Source organism: Papilio machaon, chromosome 4 (assembly GCF_912999745.1).
Source record: "Papilio machaon chromosome 4, ilPapMach1.1, whole genome shotgun sequence".
Classification (NCBI taxonomy): domain Eukaryota; kingdom Metazoa; phylum Arthropoda; class Insecta; order Lepidoptera; family Papilionidae; genus Papilio; species Papilio machaon.
The window spans coordinates 2194552-2216217 of NC_059989.1; the positions used below are offsets into that span (position 1 = coordinate 2194552).

Consider the following 21666-nt stretch of genomic DNA (forward strand, 5'->3'; position numbering starts at 1 on the left):
CAAATTATAACTCTATGCAGGTACAAGCAATTGCAACTTATGATCTAAACAAGCTTCCTTACAATTTAATTTGAACACATCTAAACACAGTAGCAAATTAACCGATTTCTCTTAACATCGTTGATGAACCGACGCGCTTAGATTACAATCACTTTACGTGTTTAATTTTTTTTTTTTTTTTGATTTCAAGTTCTACGTTTCTACTTTAATTTGTTTTTTTTTTTATAGATAGCAACCCTGTTCAATTAAAAGTTGAAGTCATTCGTTCTGTTCGTTCTGTTTGAGTGAGTTGTTGAGTCAATCTTCAATCTCCTCTTATTCGATTTCTTATTTTTCTTTCATTTGTTCGCACGCCTGTCAGGCGATGCGCGTAGCGCTTTGCGCTGTAATGGCCTCATCTAATTTTGTTGTATATTTATCAATTTTATGATATTTGTAGTACAAATACATTTGGTAGTGTAATTTAATTTTTATTTATATTCATATTTATAACTCCGTTATATCAAAATGGCGAATCAATCCCAGAAATCTGTGTATAGATTGGTTTTAACTGGAGGTAAGTTAATCATTGTCATATTAAGCTTATTAATTTAAAGTCATAAGATATTTGCTTATTTAAATTATAAAATCGTGTAAAACTTTTTTGTTTATATATCTCAAAATAAATTTTCATAAATATTGTCTTACACGTGGACTGATACAAAACAAAATCCACATTGTATTTTCTTAACCTATGCAGGACCTTGTGGCGGTAAAACAACTGGGCAATCCCGTCTTAGCACTTTCTTCGAAAACTTGGGATGGAAGGTAAGGATTTACTAATTAAATATATAAATCGTATTAAAAGAATAATTATTTATAACAAAGTTACAATTACAGTGCAAACAGTAGTAACTTACACGTCGCAAATTTGCGAGACTCACTTTCTTGTCTCATTTGTTATTTAAATGTAATCTGATAAATTAAGTACAATTCAAAATTGAATATAAAATGTAGAATAAAAATATTCTTTTAGTTAAATGAATTTTCACGTGGAATTCACTTTTTCGATGTGGAAAGCTTAGCTTCTAAGTAATAAATTTAAAACTGTATGAATCTGCTTAAAATAGTCTTGTTGTCTTTTCCAATGTTGTATAATATCCTTAAAGTGACCAAATATCGGTGAGGGTATATGTTAAATTTTCTCAAATTTGTTCCGATGGTTTCTCCAACTGGAGATCCAATACAACATGGTTCCACAATGTATTTATTTCCAGGTGTTCCGAGTGCCGGAAACGGCTACCGTGCTACTAAGGTACGAAGCAACCTTGGCAAAAGCATTAAGTCTCAAACTTTGTTACTTTATTTTTATAGAAATTATTTAAAATGTAACTTTATAATATCAATATTAAATTTTGTCTACAATGTTTCCTAATATAAACCTATGTAATGAAAAAAGTTCGATCTCTTATAATGTCCTTTAAGAGATGTAACTATTTTCATCTTATGGGTGAGTATAAATGTAAATGATTGGAAAACAATAATTAAAATGTATGAAGTATTTGCATTTAATGTAAGAAGTAAATTATAGTGTATACAATCATTTTGAATGTTGTATAGAAATTTTTTTTTATTTTCTTTTAAAACAATTAAAATATATGCAAAGCTTGTCTTCATGTTATTTTTTTCTTACAGTGGCGGTGTGAAGTTTGGAGATCTCAGTCCAGAAGAAGGTCAGTTAAATTATTTGATTATTCTCTAACAGTTATTGTTTTGTATGATTTTTTCCACAGTCAACTAAAACAAAGCATTATTGGATATTAAAATCTTGTTATATGGATAATGCAAATCAACAATGCTTATTGTTATTGTATTTATTTTGAAACAGCCATAATTGCATTGAAGCATTTAGATTTTCATGTGATAAAATAACTAGTAATAAATAGTATTTATTGATATTTTAGGCATATATTAATTGATGTTTTTTATCTGAAGTGGAACTATCTTTACTCTCGTTTCATTAATTTTTGTAGGCATCTTATTTTATTTGTAGACTGTACTTTGTAAACTTTATAGGCCTGTTAATTGGTAGACCTATGTTAGAGAGAAATATGTCTTTTTCATTGGCTTTATTCCAAAGTTTTTGTAGTCTATTCTTCTCTACCAGCTGTTAAGTATATTTTATAACCTGTTTCTTTTGCTGAAACATGGTGATGAAATAAATTGATGCTAATTTGTACAAAAATATATTATATCTCTGTTTCACTACATATGAGAGGTATGAAAATATGTTTTGTAAACGTTTTTTTACAGTGGAAACTCATAGTTATAAAAGCTCGTAACAATTATAACTTGTTTATTTAGGTTAGCATAAGAAGAGTAATTTTGTTTAAATATATGCAATTAAAATTAAAAATTAATCTGCAAGAATTTGTTTAAAAATGTATTTGAATGAGAGAATTTGAAAGGCTTGTGAAATGGTTGACGTTTACGTGTTTCCTATTACTATTGCCAAAAAGTCAATAATAAAACGGACCATTTCGATCTTCCTTGATTTTTTTTATTTAAATAGATAAAATGTGATTTTGCCACGAGATACGGCCAGCGGTCACGTGAGTTTATTTTCGTCGGAAGCTACGGCTCGCGAAAATCATCGGATTCAAAGCTCGTATCTGGTTCACGTGTCTCGTCTATCATGATATAACTTTATCTTCCTGATAATTGTTTAAATGTTTTTTTATTTGTCATCTCATTACATGCAATCATTTAGAGATTTTTAGATAGGATAGGCTCGAGTCTCTCGGTCGGTATGTCTATGAACTGACGACAATTTGAAAACGGCTAAAGTATCGCTTGATCTTCTCAAATAATATTATGACCAGACTTGGAGAGATATATTTTTGTAGTATTCTTGTTCGATAAATTTAAGGTATTTCCCCTGAAAATAAAACAAGGATTTATGATTTAAGCAACAACCTCTACGAAGTATATCAGCCAGCTACAAAAAAAAAACATTATTTCATGGTCTTAAAGAGATTAGCTACACCGTATGTTTATTTATTTATAAATAGAACATAGGCAGCAAGCGAGTCGTGCGTTATGGGGCTTCACGGATGATCACGTGTGCTATCGACCGACGCCTTCCTTTACGGTCAAGTTCACGGCGAGATAGCAATACTATGTACTTATTTACTATACATATATGAGATTCTCTTGACAGCATTTTATCTAATGGATTAAGCTAATCAGTGACAGTACAGTTCGTTTAGCTATAAAACAATGGGGCACGTGTAAATATTTTTATTTGTATAACAGATTCGCAGATAGAAGTAAAAGATCATGCGTAAAAAATATGGAAGGTTAAATATTCTCTTCTTGTGCGTCTCCTCTGCAATTGCGAATGTCTATGGGCAGCGGTCGCTTCACCATTTCGGCAAATTCATGTGGCCGCTTGCTTGTTTGCCAACTTGTAATATAAAAAAATATTCAATTGCCACAAGTAGAAATGTTTCGTATACCTTATTATGAGCTTTTTTAGATTTCAATGTTTTATAGGCATACACTTCATGGAGATTGTTTATGTTACGGCGTGCGCCAGAATTTACGTTGCTTTTAGTTTCTGGATTATGTTAATAACTAGCTGGCATTAGTAAGGAACTACAATAAAACCAGCATTTGGACCTCTATAACATAAACGGATCGGTATACTTTGAAATGTCATAATTTCCATATTTTTCCTGTCACTCCAACTTTAATGTTTACTAGTAAATCCATTAAAAAAGAGGATATTGTTATTTCACACATATGAAGCATGCTCAGTTTACGATATATTTTCTAGAAAACGAGTTAACAACATTGTTAGTTGGTTTCTAATGTACAAAGAAAACATTAAGTACTATGAGCACACAAATTATGTAATAGTTAACTTGTCTATTATTCCTTATAATTAAATTGTATGCATATTCACTAGAGATTCACTAATAAACCATAACTCTTATGTATCTTATTGCTCTCTCTCTCTCTCTCTTATTCAATATTTAATCTCCTTTTATGCTATAAGTTTCTTTTTTAATCTGACAAAGATAGTCAGGTGTTTTAGAGGTCTGTGTTTGTTATTAGAACAATCTAAATAAACAATTGCATTGGTGGTCTTTGCGTTTCTTTTATCTTTCTCTTCAATTATTCAATGATCTACTATCGATCTAAGTTATCTTTTTCGTTTAAACTTTTTATTCGTATATCTTTTTAAGTATTAATTCTATATTGCCAAAGAGCAATAGCCCATTCAAGGTGTATGGTAAAAAATAATGGCATGAGCAAGCCACCAATATATATGACAATAAAACTTTAGTATCCAGTTCTATTGCCAGTATTTGTTGACATGTAATATGTATTGTTATTTACGCTCGTTTGCACCAGAATATTCTATATGAATACAATTGCTTCTATACCAAATAGCAAGACAGATCTGAATAAAATTAACCAACCCGTCGTAACCGATTCCATCTCGTAATGTCTCTATTCAGTCGCACCGAACCTGTTTTAAAGATTCATTGTGGACGATTCATGAAGGGATTTCAGACGGAAACATAACACATGATAAATGTTTTAAATGATAGGTCATTTATGATTTGGTAACTAGACAAGAGTCGCGAAATGTGAATTAGAGTTTTTTTTTATTTTAGATTTAGTGGATGTAATAAATAATTTTGTGTTTGATTTCCAACGAATACATTGTAATAATTTACTGTGCCAGGTTTCATAATGTTTGTTGATGACGTTGAGTTATGGGTACATAAAATAATAAAACTGAGCTGTAAATTAATTTAAAAAAAAAAAAAAAAACTGCTTTATACGATGCAATTGCAAACACACTAGGATATGGATGGCGGCGAAAATTCGGTATCAAAATGCCATTTTTCTAAAGAAATGTTTTGTAGCCATCAAATTGTTGAATTTATGATTAATTGGAACATTTCATAGTAGAGGGATCACTCGCGTTCGCTGCTCATACACCTACTTCCCTACATAATACCTACTTCACACTTTTTCGGAGTCCGTATAAGTATGGCTCGCTTGCCATTGGTTCGTCATCCCTGCACTAGGAAATTTGTGTACTCTGTACAAAGTTTTATTCCTATTTACCTATATGTTTGTTAGCAAATACCATGAAATTACGTACACTGACGTCAACCATGATTAAGCGAACTAAAACTGCATACGTTTTGTGTCAATTAAATGTTGTTTTTGCATTATACATACAGAAACTTTGTCTATTTCATCCACAGTATTATCATAATATAGAGCAAGAAATTTTGCCAACAATAACGTTATTGTTACATAAATTTACGAACGTTTTCTTTGCAAGCAATAAACGTACCGCGGTTAAAAATAATCGGTTCTATTTGTAACGAAATAACCCAAGAAAACTTTGTCGTCGTAATTATATCGAATCGTTGCGAAATTTTCAATTTCAAAGCGGCCTCGTGTTTGTTTCATGGCCTCAAATATTTTTACAATGCTATGGCGTACCTAGCGTTGTTCCAATATAGTTCAAATGACATTATTCAATAATGATAGAAGTTTTTGTCATGTACAAACTGTTATTGAAACGTTGAGCAATGTTTTTCAACCAATACTGAATCGCCCATAGTTAAAACGAGGTGTTGGCAAAAAGACTGTTGGTGCTACAGAAATTCGCCTATTCATATTTGTAATTAAAGGTTCTGTGGAACAACGTAGGAACATCTATTTTAAGGTTGTTTGACTTAAAGCGGTGATATTGAAATAAGAGCTATGTTATAGGGACGTTGCCCAAAAGTGTTTCAGGCGAGTTTTGTCCAACGCAATGCAAACGTTGCACCGCTGCGGCGGTGGCGCAGGCGGGCCGGGGCGACGGGGGTGAGTGGCCATTGGCCCTTGCTGTACGTACGCTAGTTTTCATTTGACTCCGTTGTACGCTACCAAATGATATTCGCATGACATCTTTCATAAGCTACTATAGACGTATATATGACGTCATACTATTGTATCGTCATGTACTGATTTTGAGGCGACACTGTATCGAATCATTGTAGGCTAGAGAGCCACAGCCTACTTTGTTATTTTTAAACATTTGGTTTGAAGTTCATTATCCATGTAATTTGTCTGTTGAAATGTTTATGTGTGGAATATCGTTGATTGGCTATTTCTGTAGTGCCAATGTTGTGCCCCCGATGACGTAAAACAAAAGCGTTAAATGAAATCTTCTTGAGCGACCGCGTCATGCCTTGAGTGGCGTTTTAGTACGGTTGCCAAAATTACAAACAGACATTGTTATCTAATTTATATAGTTTCTGAATTAGTGACATGGCTAGTTTACCTACTTTGAAAATTTATTGAATGTAAATAAGTCGGAAAGTATGTTAAAAGAGAGCGACAGAAATAGATTTTTCGTAAATTTCCACCTAGAATCTAGATTACGTGTAGATATCTAAAACGTAAGCTATTGATATGGCTCATAGTATTCTTTTAAAAAGTGGTAGTTTTCCAACATTGTTCAGTTTATTGTGACATTTGTTGAAGCGTAGAATATGATAACATACAGTTACTAATGCTTGTGCCTTATGTAATAAATGAGGTAGCGTTGATGAACGAATCAATTATAGATAATACCTTTTGTTCTAACGCAACGAAGACTTTACATATTTATAACAGTTAATATACCTTATTTAGTTCAGGATACAAAGGATTGTCGACAGTGCATCCAAATCTACTTTCAGAAAAATGGCCGAACACGAAACAAATCTTAAATTTATTTTTTAATGCTAAATCATCTAACGCTATTACTTTGAAGGCCAAGGTATTAGTATTTGTTTTGTTTATATGAATTATTGCGATTTCTAACAAAGCTGCAGGCCAAGATAAATGTCGATTAATAAACAATTGCCGAGATATTATAGTTCGTTATGCAAACTACACATGTTTACGAAACTCGCTGCAGTAAATTTATCCAATTTTTATTATAACGTAAATTCGTTTAGTACACGATTGTCGAACGTTGCCTTCGAACCCGGTACAGCGGCACGCAAAACAGTAATTCTGTTACTTGTCTTTCCTTTCGTTTGTAGAATACTAATATGGAAATAAGTAAAATTAAACATCATGCTATGTTTATATATAGGGGCACGATCAATTCCACGAAGGGTATGTCACACGAATTCAAACATGACATTATCTTGTCAGTTGATAGAAATCCAATCCGAATATATTTAATCTTTAAAAAAATCTAGTTGAAGCATATTCAAAGTGCGTTTGAACGTTCGCCATTGCTCTCGGTAAATCCCACTGTGATATCTAGAAATCTATATAACTTTGCTCTTTAATATATAGAAATGATGATATTTACCGTTCGGTCTGCTGCAATTGGGAATGTTTGGAACGTTTTTTTATTTTTAAATTTCAACAAAGAGTCCTTTAGTAGATAGATCTAGTATGCGAAATCTACATTAAGGGTCTTCTAAGTTGCCAATCTTAAATGCTTCAGTAACTGTTCCTATTACATTATGAATCCTGCCTTATCTTTGCCCGGTGTTTAAATTGTAAATGAAGTGTCGGAGAATGTTAACAAGCGAGCCACCTGCATGCCTACGTCGTCAATGCATTTCACGTTGCGCAGTATGTTTCCACACTTGAAAGTAAATTATGCAGTAAATTTTTATTTACATCGCATCCGGTCTTGCGCTCAGGATGTTTTGTTTTCGCCTACGGTTGTATTTTACGTAAAATTATTTTTAACTGCATTTGACTTAGAAATTTTTTTAATGACTTAACGAACTTTTATCTTGTTGATATTTGCTAGCTTGATCGAAAAGGCAAATTTTTTTATGTGCGTTTTAGTTATATGATTAACATCATGATATTCGAAAAGGGGACTAAAGGATTTGGAAAACGTACGATTTCATTCAAATTTCAACAATATGATTTTTTAAAACTACCCAATAATATGTAATCTAAAAGAACAAAGATAGGTTACAAAAATACCCACAGCACTTAGATGACATTATATTGACAAGCTAAGTTTGTCTGAAATTGTCAATCACTCCTTGATTTTAAAGCAGTGTATCGTACACTGCTGCAGTAAATAATTTTGGCAAACAAAAACCTTTTGTGTCTGATGAAACTGTCAGGATTTCAGTGTATTCAATAAAACCAATGATTCCGCGTATAATTTTTCAATTAATTTCAGTTGCATTTAGTCCCATATCACAAGTATGTATAGAAATCTACTTTTGCTGGGTCTTCAAAAATTAATCAATAACTAGCTTTTACCCGCGACTCCGTCCGCGCGGAATAAAATAAATGCACACAAGATAGAAAAGTTCCTATGTCCGTCTCCTAGTTCTAAGCTACGTCCCCATAAATTTTCAGCTAAATCAGTTCGACCGATCTTGAGTTATAAATAGTGTAACTAACACGACTTTCTTTTGTATATATAGATTTCGGGCTACTGTTTTGTCTATTCTGTTATCATGAAAATTTATTAGCTAATATAACTCGTCGTTCATTAAAAGTCATTGACCCTCGAAACATTTATCGATTAACTACGATCACATAAAGATTATCATGTAGATAAGCATTCAATATTGCCCTTACCACTTTCTATGCTTCATTAAATTATTGTCGTAAACCAAATTAATATTGTATCAATAAAGTATTGTCTGGTAGGTGCTTTACTGAGACACTTTTTCTATTATCTATGCTTGAATGAAAAAAAAAAAGATATATCTATATAAATTTAATATGGACTAAAAGAAAAGAGGTCCTCTTTTCTTTACATCTATTATATTTAAAATTAAAATGCTACTAATCTTTAATCGATACATTGTCTGTTTCGATACACGAAAACGTTGTCTGACCCGGTGGGCATAAGTCAAATTAATTTATGACAGCTCACTACACCCTGTCAATGTTAAAAAGTGTCATAAGTTCCTTGTTCTGTAGGTTTCATGTATTTTTTTTCTTTTATGGAATGTTTTGTGTCTAAAAATGTTTTATATATTTGTGACGGAATTAACCGTGATAGCGGGGCCTCTGACACCGGGTCAGATATCCTTGTTGGCTATATGTCACTTTTGACATATTGTCAAGGGTCGTTCATCAATCACGTGATGTTTTTAGCAACTTTTGACTTGCACTTTGATAATTTGTGGTGAGGTGTATTTTTTAGTATACATTAATATTGGTATTTTCAAAATATTACTAAATTATTTTTTAAGTTTACATCATCAGCGAGAATATAAATACGGATGAATTTTAGCGCCTCCCCCCTCCTCGCGACTTTTCGTGATTTCTTTCCTTTTATAAATTTCTCCCCCCATTCGAGTCTCGAGTCTTAGGAAGATCTACTGATCATACTTGGGCTATAATTTTCTTATAAACCCAAGGAAAGGGGGTTCCTTAATATGTCTACCGTTTTGGTCTGAACATAATAAGAGCAGTGGAAGCATAAAAAGCAATTTAAAAGGAAAATATTTCAACTAAAATATTATCTTAACTGTTGTTGTTATTAAATGTTGTTAATATCTAATTGTTCTTGTTGATAACGCTATCTTTAGAAACACATTACTTAGCAGGTGTATATAACTGCAATACCTATATATAACGCATTTATCTACGTCACGACCTTGGTTAGAAAGTAATCCCTTTAACCTTTACAAACTCAATTACGCTAAATGGGTTTTACTCCATTTTTATAGTATCTTGTCGTAAATATTCTGTCATTTAAAGTAATTGAGTAAAACGTTGATATTCTGAGAGCAAGAATTATTTCTTTTTGAGTCGATGAACTTGTAAGATTAAGGTTTTATATTTTAGTATTAAACTGACTTTCTAGATGTATCAAAGTAATATTTATATGTTTTTCTTTAATTAAGTTACTATAAAGTTGGATTCGAAATTGGTCGCTTAATAATATTCTTTAAAGGTTGTATCAGTAAAAAATAATTAATTGAGAACTGCCTAAAAAGTCCTTATATCTATATATAAGAAAGTCGTGTTAGTTACACTATTAATAACTCAAGAATGGCTGAATCGATTTGACTGAAGATTGGTGGGCAGGTAGCTTAGAACCAGGAAACGGCCATAGGATAATTTTTACCCCGTTTTCTATTTTTATTCCGCGCGGACGGGGTCGCGGGTAAAAGCTAGTAGTTAATAACATGAAAATGGCTATCAGACATTCTGGAATAATCAGAATCCTTCTAATTACGTCGGTTTTGTTTTTAAGTCGTAGATAGCACTAACCACGTTAAGTTGTATTACGTAACATTGAATAGGCTCTTGTTAACGACAATGACAAGCATTGTTGTCTAATAATTACATATCTATTGTAAAAGATATTAAATTTAGTAAACGTGTGTAATTTTAAAGTTGATGATAAAGGTCGGTTAAATGGAAGATGACAAAATAATTTATGAATTCTATCCATTAATTTGACGCTTTATTTTTATAATGTAACTTAATGGACCCATAGTGTAATATAATTTTTTAGCAACCAAAATATGAGTAAAATAAATAAAGCTAGAATATTAATAAAAATACATTTTAACAAGTAATCTTATTTCTTATTGATATTATAAATCGCACGAACGTAGTCACAGGCGGCAGCTAGTCTATAATTAAATTAGGTTAAAATCATGTAATGTCTCGGTTCAATAATATAATTCAATTTTCCAGATGTTTTTGTTACAAGAAGTCGAATTCAAGGACTATTCCGTTTCTATTGTCACTTACTGGTCACGATATTCAGTTTTTGTTTAGTTTACATCAATTACTTTTACAAGTTCCTTCTACTTTACCTAATTTGATTTATATTTCTGGTTACGTTATGTTTTTATAAATAATAAGTTGTATTTATAGAAAGATGTCTTACGCCAGTGGAACAGCATAACGAAACCTTCACACATGTATATATTTTGCGTTGCACAGAGCGTCAGTGGCGCAGTTGTTAAGCTCTTAACCTGACTGTACAGAAATATACAGGTTCGATCCCCGTCATGTAATAATTGTAATTTTCGAATTTCATATGTACATTTTATTTATCCGACTTACGGAGAAGGAAAACACACTGGTCCTGTGGTACTTATTTCTATTTCTTATCTGATAAAAATCTATATACTGTATGTGTGAACAATACAATATATATCATCTAGTTACGTCACTCGCGTCGCAATAATGTTTTATATCAAGTTCACGGTAACTCTTAATACATTACACGCTATCTGTGTTACGCAATCAACACATAATGAGTTTAACCCATAATAGACAAATGATATATTCAATATTTTGCTTAAATTTGCTCATCATTGTGTATTTTAAGGAAGAAATAGACAGTCTGAAAAGGGTTCTCATAAATTTTAATATTCTCTTTTTGTGCGTCTCCTCCTTCGTCGATTGAGGGTAGGCAACGCATCTGCAATTGCGTATGTCCTATGGCCGTCTTATTCATGTGGCCGCTTGCTCGTTTGTCACCTTGTAATATATAAAAAAAATTAAACTTAAATAAATAATGTCTACTAGAATGAAATTGTCGATGAAGTAAATACGCAAAAAATATAGAAACAAATTCAATTCAGAATGAGCGAATAGTTTTTGTGAAGCTTATATTGCCTATTTTGTCAACACTTTGCCGGTTGTTTGCTTGGTATAGTAAGTTTTTTTACACTACAGACAGGAGGGTAATGTTTTTATCCTTTTAAAATTTTATCATACTAATCTTACTGCAAATACTATACTACTAATACTAATATTATAAATGCAAATGTTTGGTTGTTGGATATAATTCCGCGCGGACGGAGTCGCGTGGGACAGCTAGTATTTATTTAATTTCAAAATTACGTTCGTCTTTGCGTTTTTAAAATAAGATGCATTTAACTTAAGATCGCCATTTCTCTGAACGACTTTGATTAAATTCTTGAAAATTGCGATAATCTTTCTAATAAGAAATTATTTTAAAAGATTTATTGATTACAATATTATTTACTGTTATTAAACAAATGACCCAGTTTTAACGATTGTTTAACATTACATAGATTTGCTGATACAACTTGACATTAAAACTATTGCGAAATTATATATGAAATCATATTGTTTTACAGTGTCATGTTACAATACATACTTCCACAGCGATACGGTTCAATATATTCATATTACATTTGCAGAAACAGATATGCGAAATTGTTTTTCCATTTCAACAAAATATGAAAATCGAGGTCAACTTACCACCAACTTCTGGAGTTTATTGCGTATTGTTCGTTTTTGACATTTAAGATTTTTAGGGGAAAACTAACCGTTGGTTTCTCGTCATCTTTGACGAAACCGGAATACAATATGTTTTAAACGATTATGGTCTTGAGAAACCCACATTTAGGCTAGTTAATACTAGTCAAGACAATTCGTAGTCATCCGCTATACAATAGTTACTTGCCGTTTTAATAACAATTCTAACACGTTCAATTTAAGATCTACGAAACATAAATAATACATTATATTATTAGGTGGTAATTAATTTCTCTGGAATAAAAAAGTTACATTGACTGTGCTCCGATGGGTTGCAAAACATTTTTGTTACGTTTACCAAATTAATTTCTATTAACATTATATTATAACGTTATCACCTTTAGGAAGTCAAATGCCCAATGAAATATTCAAAAGTTATATTTTCAACAATATCGTACAAGGATGTATTTTAATTTTTTTTTTGTAATTTGTACGCAAATAGGCGGCCGACGAAACTTTTTTACTAAGCAATTGACTTGTCCGTGACAAAAGTTCGTGGTTTAAATTAGTTTGCAGTATAAAGTTGATTTCTGTTAAAAGTGTATCACGTCATACTTATTAGAAATCCTTAGTGGTCGAAATATTTTGTCTTTTAACATAAACTTTTAAAATCTCATTTATAACATATTCATTAAACGTGACCTATTAGTGGAAATATTTTTAAGTAAATTCAAATTGCAAATTAATTTTGATTTATAAGTACAGATGGTCTATTAAGATTTTTACTCAGATGTTACATAAGTGACAAATAGATGTCCGCAGAATTACATACGAATTATTATATTGAAGGCAAAGGCTAAATAAACATTAGATATTAACAACTCGTGGACAATAATGTAACTAAGTACATTCTCGTGACCAGTGCAGAATTATAAACGAACTCTTCCTTTGGTGAAAACTACATATCTAAAGCTTGCTGTTATTTACACTGGTAATTAGCAACAAGGTATTTAGTTAAAACTTTATCCGTTGTAGGCAAGTTATTTGTACATGTACACTGCGCCTATTAGTGTATAATGTAAAGCACAATTTTCTTGCGTTACACGTGGTACAATAATCTTCATATTACATAGGCAACGTAATTCACATCTATTACGTCTTTGTAACTAAGCAATATGTTATCACTATTATGTTCTAACTTGATATGTTATTTTTTATTAGCATACTATGTTGAATGAATTTTCACTTCTCTACATATTATGATCATTAAGTAGTACAAAGTATATATTAATAGTATGTTATCGTTTATATGTTTCTTCGAATTCAATGTAGTGTCGGCTTTTGCTGAATCTGGATATATCTAGTAAAGACAACTATCGTTTATAATTTGCAACTGATTGGACATGACTCGCACGACGTAAGGTTATATAAATAATAACAGTTGGGCCTCTTATCACAATTAATCTATCATTTTATTATTTTAACTAGTTTGTTTAACTAATTCGAAGAATATCGAGATGTTATGGCTATTTGATTTTTTTTATAATTGTATATTATTTTATTTAATATTTGTTTAACACTTTCGGATTCAAAAGGAACATCGTAATAAAGTGTCATGCTGTATGTAGCGCATGTAATAGGTGCAAGCTGTGAACCCTAAATAAATACTGGATATATAAGATAGTTTTAAATATGATAAATTAAATTAACATTGAAGTAATATTCAAACATTCACACCACAACCATTTATTTGTTCGGAACTTCACAGTACACGAACCCGTAATTAGAGCTCATAACATTACGTCGCCATTGTCAATGACACCGCCTTCCGGCCGTCTGTAGTCAACCTTAGTCGTGTTTGTTTTGGCTGCTCGTTGGCGAGGTTTCAAATAAGCAAATTGCTGGATATTGTTCTAGAAAATAAAGTCCAACTGTATCATGTGACATGACCGATATAAGTATTAAAAATGACCTTTTCACATCGTGTAATCTACATTTTTTATGTCGAAGTCGGCGGGACAGAAGGACGTTCAACTGACGCCAAAGTCATTTGTCTATGACGTTGTGATCCTAGCCAAGAATATTTGTATAATCCTTAACTCATTACCACAAATACACATATGATTATATATTTTTTAATTATATACCTTTAATTGATTTTTTATTTTTATTGTTACAGCGGTGAAGTTCCAAGAAAACCTATTGAAAACTATGATTCAAATTGAGAATACGTTTTTCGAGTTGGGGAGAACTTGTCAGAGAAATTGCCTCATAATCTGTGATCGTGGCGCCATGGACGCTAGTGCATGTAAGTTGATAAAAATCTTACTAAAAATATAAATGCGAATGTTTGGATGGATGGATTTTTGTTGAAAGGTACCTTCAGAACGGCTGCATGGATCTCGCTGAAATTTAGCATAGATGTAAAACATAGTATGTGAGAAGACATAGGTTTTTTTATCCTGTGCCGACGGAGTCGTGTGCGACAGCTAGTTGGATTATAAATTTCCCTTTATAAATCTCAATGCTAGGGTCAAGTTATACTCTACAGAGGCAATACGCATTTGTCGAGAAGTTCAATGCCCTACAATGGAGGTTTTATACAACATCCGCACTATATCGTCTAGTTGTACGATCTTGAACCTTATCTTTATAGTACGTAGAATTATCTGGCCTTTGCAGTATGTCTATCAAATTTATATCTAGGTTGGCATTAGGAAAGGTCGGACGTCTGGCGCCAAACACGTAATGTTTTCGGTCACTTTCAAAATAATGCGTCTGAAAGTTTTGTTAGCGATTAGAGATGCTATCAAACCTTATTGATAGCGAATATGTATCTTTTCACGTGAAGATAAAATTTCCGGAAGAAATTGCACATTCTGAAATTTCGACATTGAATTTGACAAAAGATAAAAATATAAATTTCAAGTTAGATACTTTTCACGAACAATTGATAACTTATTTATGTAGAAGCTATTTTATAAGTATTTCAGGTTTTATGTTAGTGTGCCTGACTACTCTAAATTTACAAAGAAAACATCAAATCGTATGTACTTGGAGTGGGTTTAAGCTATATAACTTACTTTTAATTAAGACTTAATTAAAAGGATGAATATTTGACTATACATTTCAATTCTTCTCTTAAATTCGATATTAAATTGCTAAGTTTTATGATCTTGTTTAACTACAGCGATGACGTGGCTTGTGCTCGTACATGTTGCGCTTATTCTGTTGTAATGTCAGTATTTAAAATTATACGTTTCCGTCCCCTGCAGCATAATCATGTGACTTTGACGATAAAAATCATCACGTGATTTCTTATAAAAATTCGTTCTCCATTGCAGTTATTTCAAAGGAGAAGTGGGAGGAGATGTTGAATACCAACAATTGGAACAGCGTTGAACTGCGCGACAACAGATATAATCAAATAGTTCACATGGTCTCAGCTGCGAATGGTGCGGAGGACTTTTATTCAACTGAGGTAAGGGCAACAAGAAATATTACTAACCCTGGTATAACTTTATATAATAGTTTTTTTTTTTTGTTTTGGTATGCTATTGGTAAGATTTACCTGTATATTGTTGTATGAGGTTGAGTTTTTTTTTTACTTAGACTTGCATGTTTAAAAATATTCGCATGCGAGATGTGACTCATTCGATTCACATATGAGGGAAATTCCCTTTTAGTAATAGTAATTTTTGATTATTAAATCAAGATAGCCTTTCGAATGCATGTTCTTTGTTAAATCTGAAAATATCGAAGTGCATGAAAATTATTATATTTTAAATTATTTAATAAAAATTTTTTTTTCATTGGCATATGATAAAGTGAACATGTGAGCAATTTAGTCTGAGTTGGAAGTCGTTCTATATCTCCCTCCATTTGCCAAATAATTGAGTATGGTAATGATTCGCTTTGTCACATTTATGTCATTATTCAACATGTGAATCTGTTATTTATTTATATCATTTGAATACATTGTATCTTACTAATATTGTAAAAGCGAAATTTTGGATGGATGGATGGATGTTTGTTACAAAGTATATCAAAAACGGCTGTATGAATCTCCCTGAAATATGCACAGATGTAGAATTTAGCCTGGAAGAACACATAAGCTACTAGTTAAGTTTTTTTTTATCAATTCCGCTCGGACGGAGTCGCGGGCAACAGCTTGTAAATTATAAATGTAAAGCGCATGGTTTGCCGCGTGATCCCATGTAAACACATTTGCCATGGCTTTCTTTCGTCATTCAATTGACATGTGATATGATATTTAGTGGTATGCATGACTTGCCATTAATACTGCCACTGCCACTGATGACATTGATGTATCGCTTCTGGCCAAAAGCCATGCGCAATATGACGGACTGTCCGCGATAACTGTCTATACAGAGATTATGATGTTATGAAATTCATAATATAGATCAAGTTTTATCATAAACCACATAAACAAAGTAAGATATGCTATTTTGATCTTGGTGACTCGTGTACAGGTTAATTTTTTTTATTTGAATTTTAAAAAAATATTAAATTTTTAAACACTTCATTCTTCAACTCGTTCGTTGGTATTCCACGACTATGCTGTATTATTTGTACTGTGAATAGATTATGGAAATCTTATATTAGGTCCTTACATATGAAATTGGCGTTTTGTATGGGAGGAACAAAAAGTCGAATATTTTTTAATATAATATATTTAATTAATCAAAGTATGAACCATTATTTTCTATGCACTTTTGTCATCTCATAGGTAGTTCATTGATCCCTTTACTAAAAAAACCAGTCGGACGGGAATCAATAAAATCTTTGAAGGCGATTTGGACTGCCCCATCGGAGTTGAATTTTTTCCCTTGCAAGAAGTTATCCAAATTTCGAAAAAAATGGTAATCTGTTGGAGCAAGGTCCGGGGAGTACGGAGGATGTCTTAGACTTTCCAATTGAAGCTCTTCTAATTTAGTAGCCGTCTGTTGCGCAGTGTGTGGTCTAGCGTTGTCGTGAAGCAGCAGTGGCGTGGAGCGATTGACCAGCCTAGGTTGTTTAGCCGCTAGCTTTTCCATCATGGTTTGCAATTGCTGACAATAGACATCAGCCGTAATAGTCTGGCCAGATTTGAGAAAACTGTAATGAACAATACCGGCACTAGTCCACCAAACGCTTACAAGTAACTTTTTTGGGGTTAATTTTCGCTTGGGGCAGGATTTGGCTGGCTGGCCAGGATCCAACCATTGCGCTGAGCGCTTCCGATTATCGTAAAGAACCCATTTTTCATCACAGGTAATGATTCGGTTTAAAATACCTTCATTATTGTGCCGGTTTAGTAATGTAACGCAACAGTCGACGCGCGTTTGCCGGTTTGCTTCAGTCAATTCGTGAGGTACCCACCTTTCAAGCTTTTTAATCTTCCCAATTTGCTTCAAGTGAATTAAAACAGTTTTATCACTAACATCGCAGCCTGCAGCTAACTCGGACGTGGTTTGCGATGGATCCGCTTCCACAATAGCCTTCAACTCTTCATTATCAACTTGAGTCTCAGGCCGTCCACAGGGCTTGTTCTGCAGATCGAAATTTCCAGAACGAAAACGTTGGAACCAAAAACGAACTGTGTTTTCTTTTGCAACACGACCGCCATACACATCATTCACCCTTCGAGTCGTTTCCGCAGCACTAGTGCCACGGCGGAACTCGTACTCGTAAATAATGCGATATTTTAAGTTTTCCATTTTGTAAAATGAGTGACGCAAACAGAAAAAAACAGAAGAAAAAAAACAAATGAATGACGGTCATCGAACCACAAATACATGAGTCTATAGCTGTACAAATTTGAATTTGGAATTCCTTACCAAAGAGGAAAAATTCGTGATTAAAGTGGCCAGTACGAAAAACGCCAATTTCATATGTAAGGACCTAATATATAAAATTCTCGTGTCACAATGTTCGTTCCCGTACTCCTCCGAAACGGCTTGACCGATTCTCATGAAATTTTGTGAGCATATTCAGTAGGTCTGAGAATCGGCCAACGTCTATTTTTCATACCATAAGTTTTTTTTGAATGCGCGCAGACGGTGTCGCGGGCGACAGCTAGTATGTTTATAAGAATGCTTATTTAATTTATAATGTAATATCTATAAATCATTACTCTGTGACTGCATTCTTATAAAAATAATTAACTAAACGACCTTCAATATCAATCTAGTGTTATAGACATATACTGTATAAACTTCTCAAAGCATTTTGTCATATATGCATAAAGCAATTATAAATACATTACAAATATATATTTATTACACTGTTTGCTTAGTTGCTAAGTAAACTTGTATTGAGTGATGTCGCAATGTCAAATGATCATCTGACGTATCACACAATTACATTGTAATTTGTTGTTGTTGTAGGACCACGCGTGCAGATCCGAAGGCGTGGAGTTAGCGCGGGAATTGGACTACAATGCAGCCGCGGCGTGGGTCGGCCATCCGTACTTCGACGTCATAGACAATTCCACCGACTTCGATAAGAAGATGAACCGTCTCATCGCGTGCGTGTGTCAACGCATCGGAATAGATACCGGCGACCGACTCAATGTCAACTCGAAGAAGCGCAAGTTCCTCGTCAAGACTCCCTTACCACCGGACACGGAGTTCCCACCGTTCCAGGACTTCGATGTGGTGCATAATTACTTGCAGAGCGACTTCCGTAAAGCTCAGGTCAGACTTCGCAAGCGCGGTCAGAAGGGCCACTGGTCTTACATCCACACGGTGAGGAAGTTCCACCCGAGCAATGGACAGTCGGTGGAGGTTCGTACTCAGCTCACGCACCGCGACTACCTCAACCAGCTGCCGCAGCGCGATGACGCCCACTTCACCATATTCAAGAAGCGCCGCTGCTTCATATACAACAATCAGTACTACCAGTTGGATATCTACAGGCAGCCAACACATCCCAGGTTAGTTAACTACAACCCTGCTTTATACTGTCTTTAAAAAAGATAGCCGTGACAATATGACCTAATTTTTCTCATAAGGTAATGATGCGAAGGGGAAGTGGATTTGGCGGAGGAGGGGAGTAGGAAGGGGAAATCATTTCACTGTGTTGATTATAGGTAGGCAACGCATCTATTCTTGCAGATGTTCATGGGTAGCGATCGTTTCGCTATTTCGGCGTATTCAGGCGACCGCATGCTCGTTTGCCACGTTATAATATAAAAAAGGGGATTTTTGTGTGATACATATTTTTTTTATTAGAGAAGGAGGCAAACGAGCGGCGGGAACACTAAGGTATTCATCGACGCCCATGGACATCCGCAATATGTTTTATCTTAATTTCATTTTGTGGCATTTCTTTTTTGTTTAGTAAATAACATGAGTGAGCACACTCGTGAGAACTGAGGCGTTTTAGAATAGTTATTGAAAATCTACTTTAAAACGATATTTGATTAACTTTCAGGTGTCGTGGCCTAGTGTTGCTTGAAACTTACAGCGCCGCGTACGATCAAGACGCGCTGTTAGAATCATTGCCCAAATTCCTTACCATAGAGAAAGAAGTGACCGGAGACCCCGCCTACTCTATGTATAACTTATCGCTAAAAGAAGATTGGAAGACATCAAAAAAGTATTACTCCGGCAGCGATAAGAATGGCAAGTATTTTGCATATCCACATGTCCTTTATTTAATTCCAATTATCGTATTATTTGACTTAAATAAAAAAAGCATATATTTATACAAAGTTAAAATAATACTGTATTTGGAAGGCAATCATTTTCATAATCGCACAAGTATCGTTCTTTTTGCATGCTATTATCTTTTTCATTATTATTCTATTGAATTAAACATACAAATACAAAAGAAATTTTATGTAAAAACAATAATTTTATTGAATAATATCATGTTTTAAAACAGTTTTATTTGTCCCAATGTCTTAATTCATTTAGTTTTAATTTTCTATCATACATAAATCTCGGAAAAATTCGATTTGTTAAATAATAAACTATGATAGGAAAATATTTTATATTTAAAAAACAAATATATTGACATAAAATTTCATTTGTATTAACACGACGCTATCATTTTATTTGCTCTATATTCATGTTCATGTGCACTCAGTCAACATATTCACGCATATATCAAAGAATTATGATATATTTATACAATTTGCATTATTTGTGCATGTCATTATTATGAACACTGGCGTAATTGTGTATTAGTCATAATAGATCTTCCTTATATAGATATTTGATGTGCTCCTGTTAGTAAATGTAAGTAGATGTTGTGGACTGTCCGTCTACAGGAAGTGTTGCACCGTACCGTACTATCGTGTTTGTTAGCGCTAGAGTTGTGTTAGCGGCCCGAGGGGCTTCAGCAACCACTAAGCCACACGTCGTTTTGCAGATGCGAAGGCCTACAGTGCGGCCAGAGAGAGCACTGATTTTGTCACATCCGATGATTCCTTTATCACTGACTAACCGATGCCAAGGATCAATATATTTTTGGAAGTTTATTATGTATTATAAACACAATTTTGCCAGTGTTTTAATGGATTTTATAAATGAACTGGCGTTATTATATTTTTGTTTTGGTTTATCAGGACAAGCTAGGTGGAGTATGAATGGTCACGCCGGTGACAAATTTATTTGCCATAGCGATAAGATGAATGGCTGTGGTGGAGATAAAGTTAACGGCCACGCTGAAAAGATGAACGGCTGTGAGGGCAAGGTGAACGGCCACCACAAGAGGAACGGGCACGGTCCCCTCGCCAACGGGCTCGTCATGAACGGCAAAGCTCACGACTCTGAGCTCAGTAACTTCAAGAGTCACGGTGATATGAGAACACCAAAGATACCCAAGAAAGTCGCTCTTAAGACTTAATTAAACACTACTAAATGTATTCTAGAATTACAACTTTATAAAATTCCTCTTTATAATATTTCAATATACACATGAAAATTTCATAGAAGTTAAGGTTAAATAAAGTGAAAAAAATCATGTCTAGTAAATGACTTCTTTACCGCTATTGCAATTCGATCAGTTTCATGTAATTGTATATTTGTGTAATTTTATAAAAGTCAAATGAAATCTATTTTTATATTTTCCTGAATAATATATAAAACACTTGCGCAGTGCAAAACTAAATGATTGCAATATCGAGATGTAAACTCGTTTATATTGTTTGTGCCTTTACACAGTATTGTATTGAATGTATTTCTCATACACCTGTCATAGTACTTAATGAACGCAATAATATTTAAATAAGCGTTGTTGCATTGAAACTAGAATACTAAATGAATTTAAACAATGATTTTTATTTATAAGTTGGTAAATAATTCTCTTATGGGAGTTATTATTATTAAAATATATTTATTGCTAGCTGAGGCCAATCGATTTCATGCATTATTGATTAGTAATTAAATTTTAATGATCTTGATGTTGTAGCGTCATAAT

General features: G+C 33.2%; 1 protein-coding gene across 1 annotated transcript; it reads left to right on the forward strand.

Annotated features, from left to right (window-relative positions):
• Window positions 1-318: 318 nt before the first annotated feature.
• Window positions 319-21258, forward strand: LOC106718540 (TRPL translocation defect protein 14). Its single transcript, XM_014512655.2, has 9 exons — window positions 319-556; window positions 740-807; window positions 1257-1294; window positions 1675-1712; window positions 14417-14545; window positions 15582-15718; window positions 18627-19174; window positions 19675-19865; window positions 20813-21258. Exons 1-9 carry the CDS (start codon window positions 508-510, stop codon window positions 21091-21093), a joined length of 1479 nt encoding a protein of 492 aa, XP_014368141.1. The 5' UTR covers window positions 319-507; the 3' UTR covers window positions 21094-21258.
• Window positions 21259-21666: the final 408 nt, after the last annotated feature.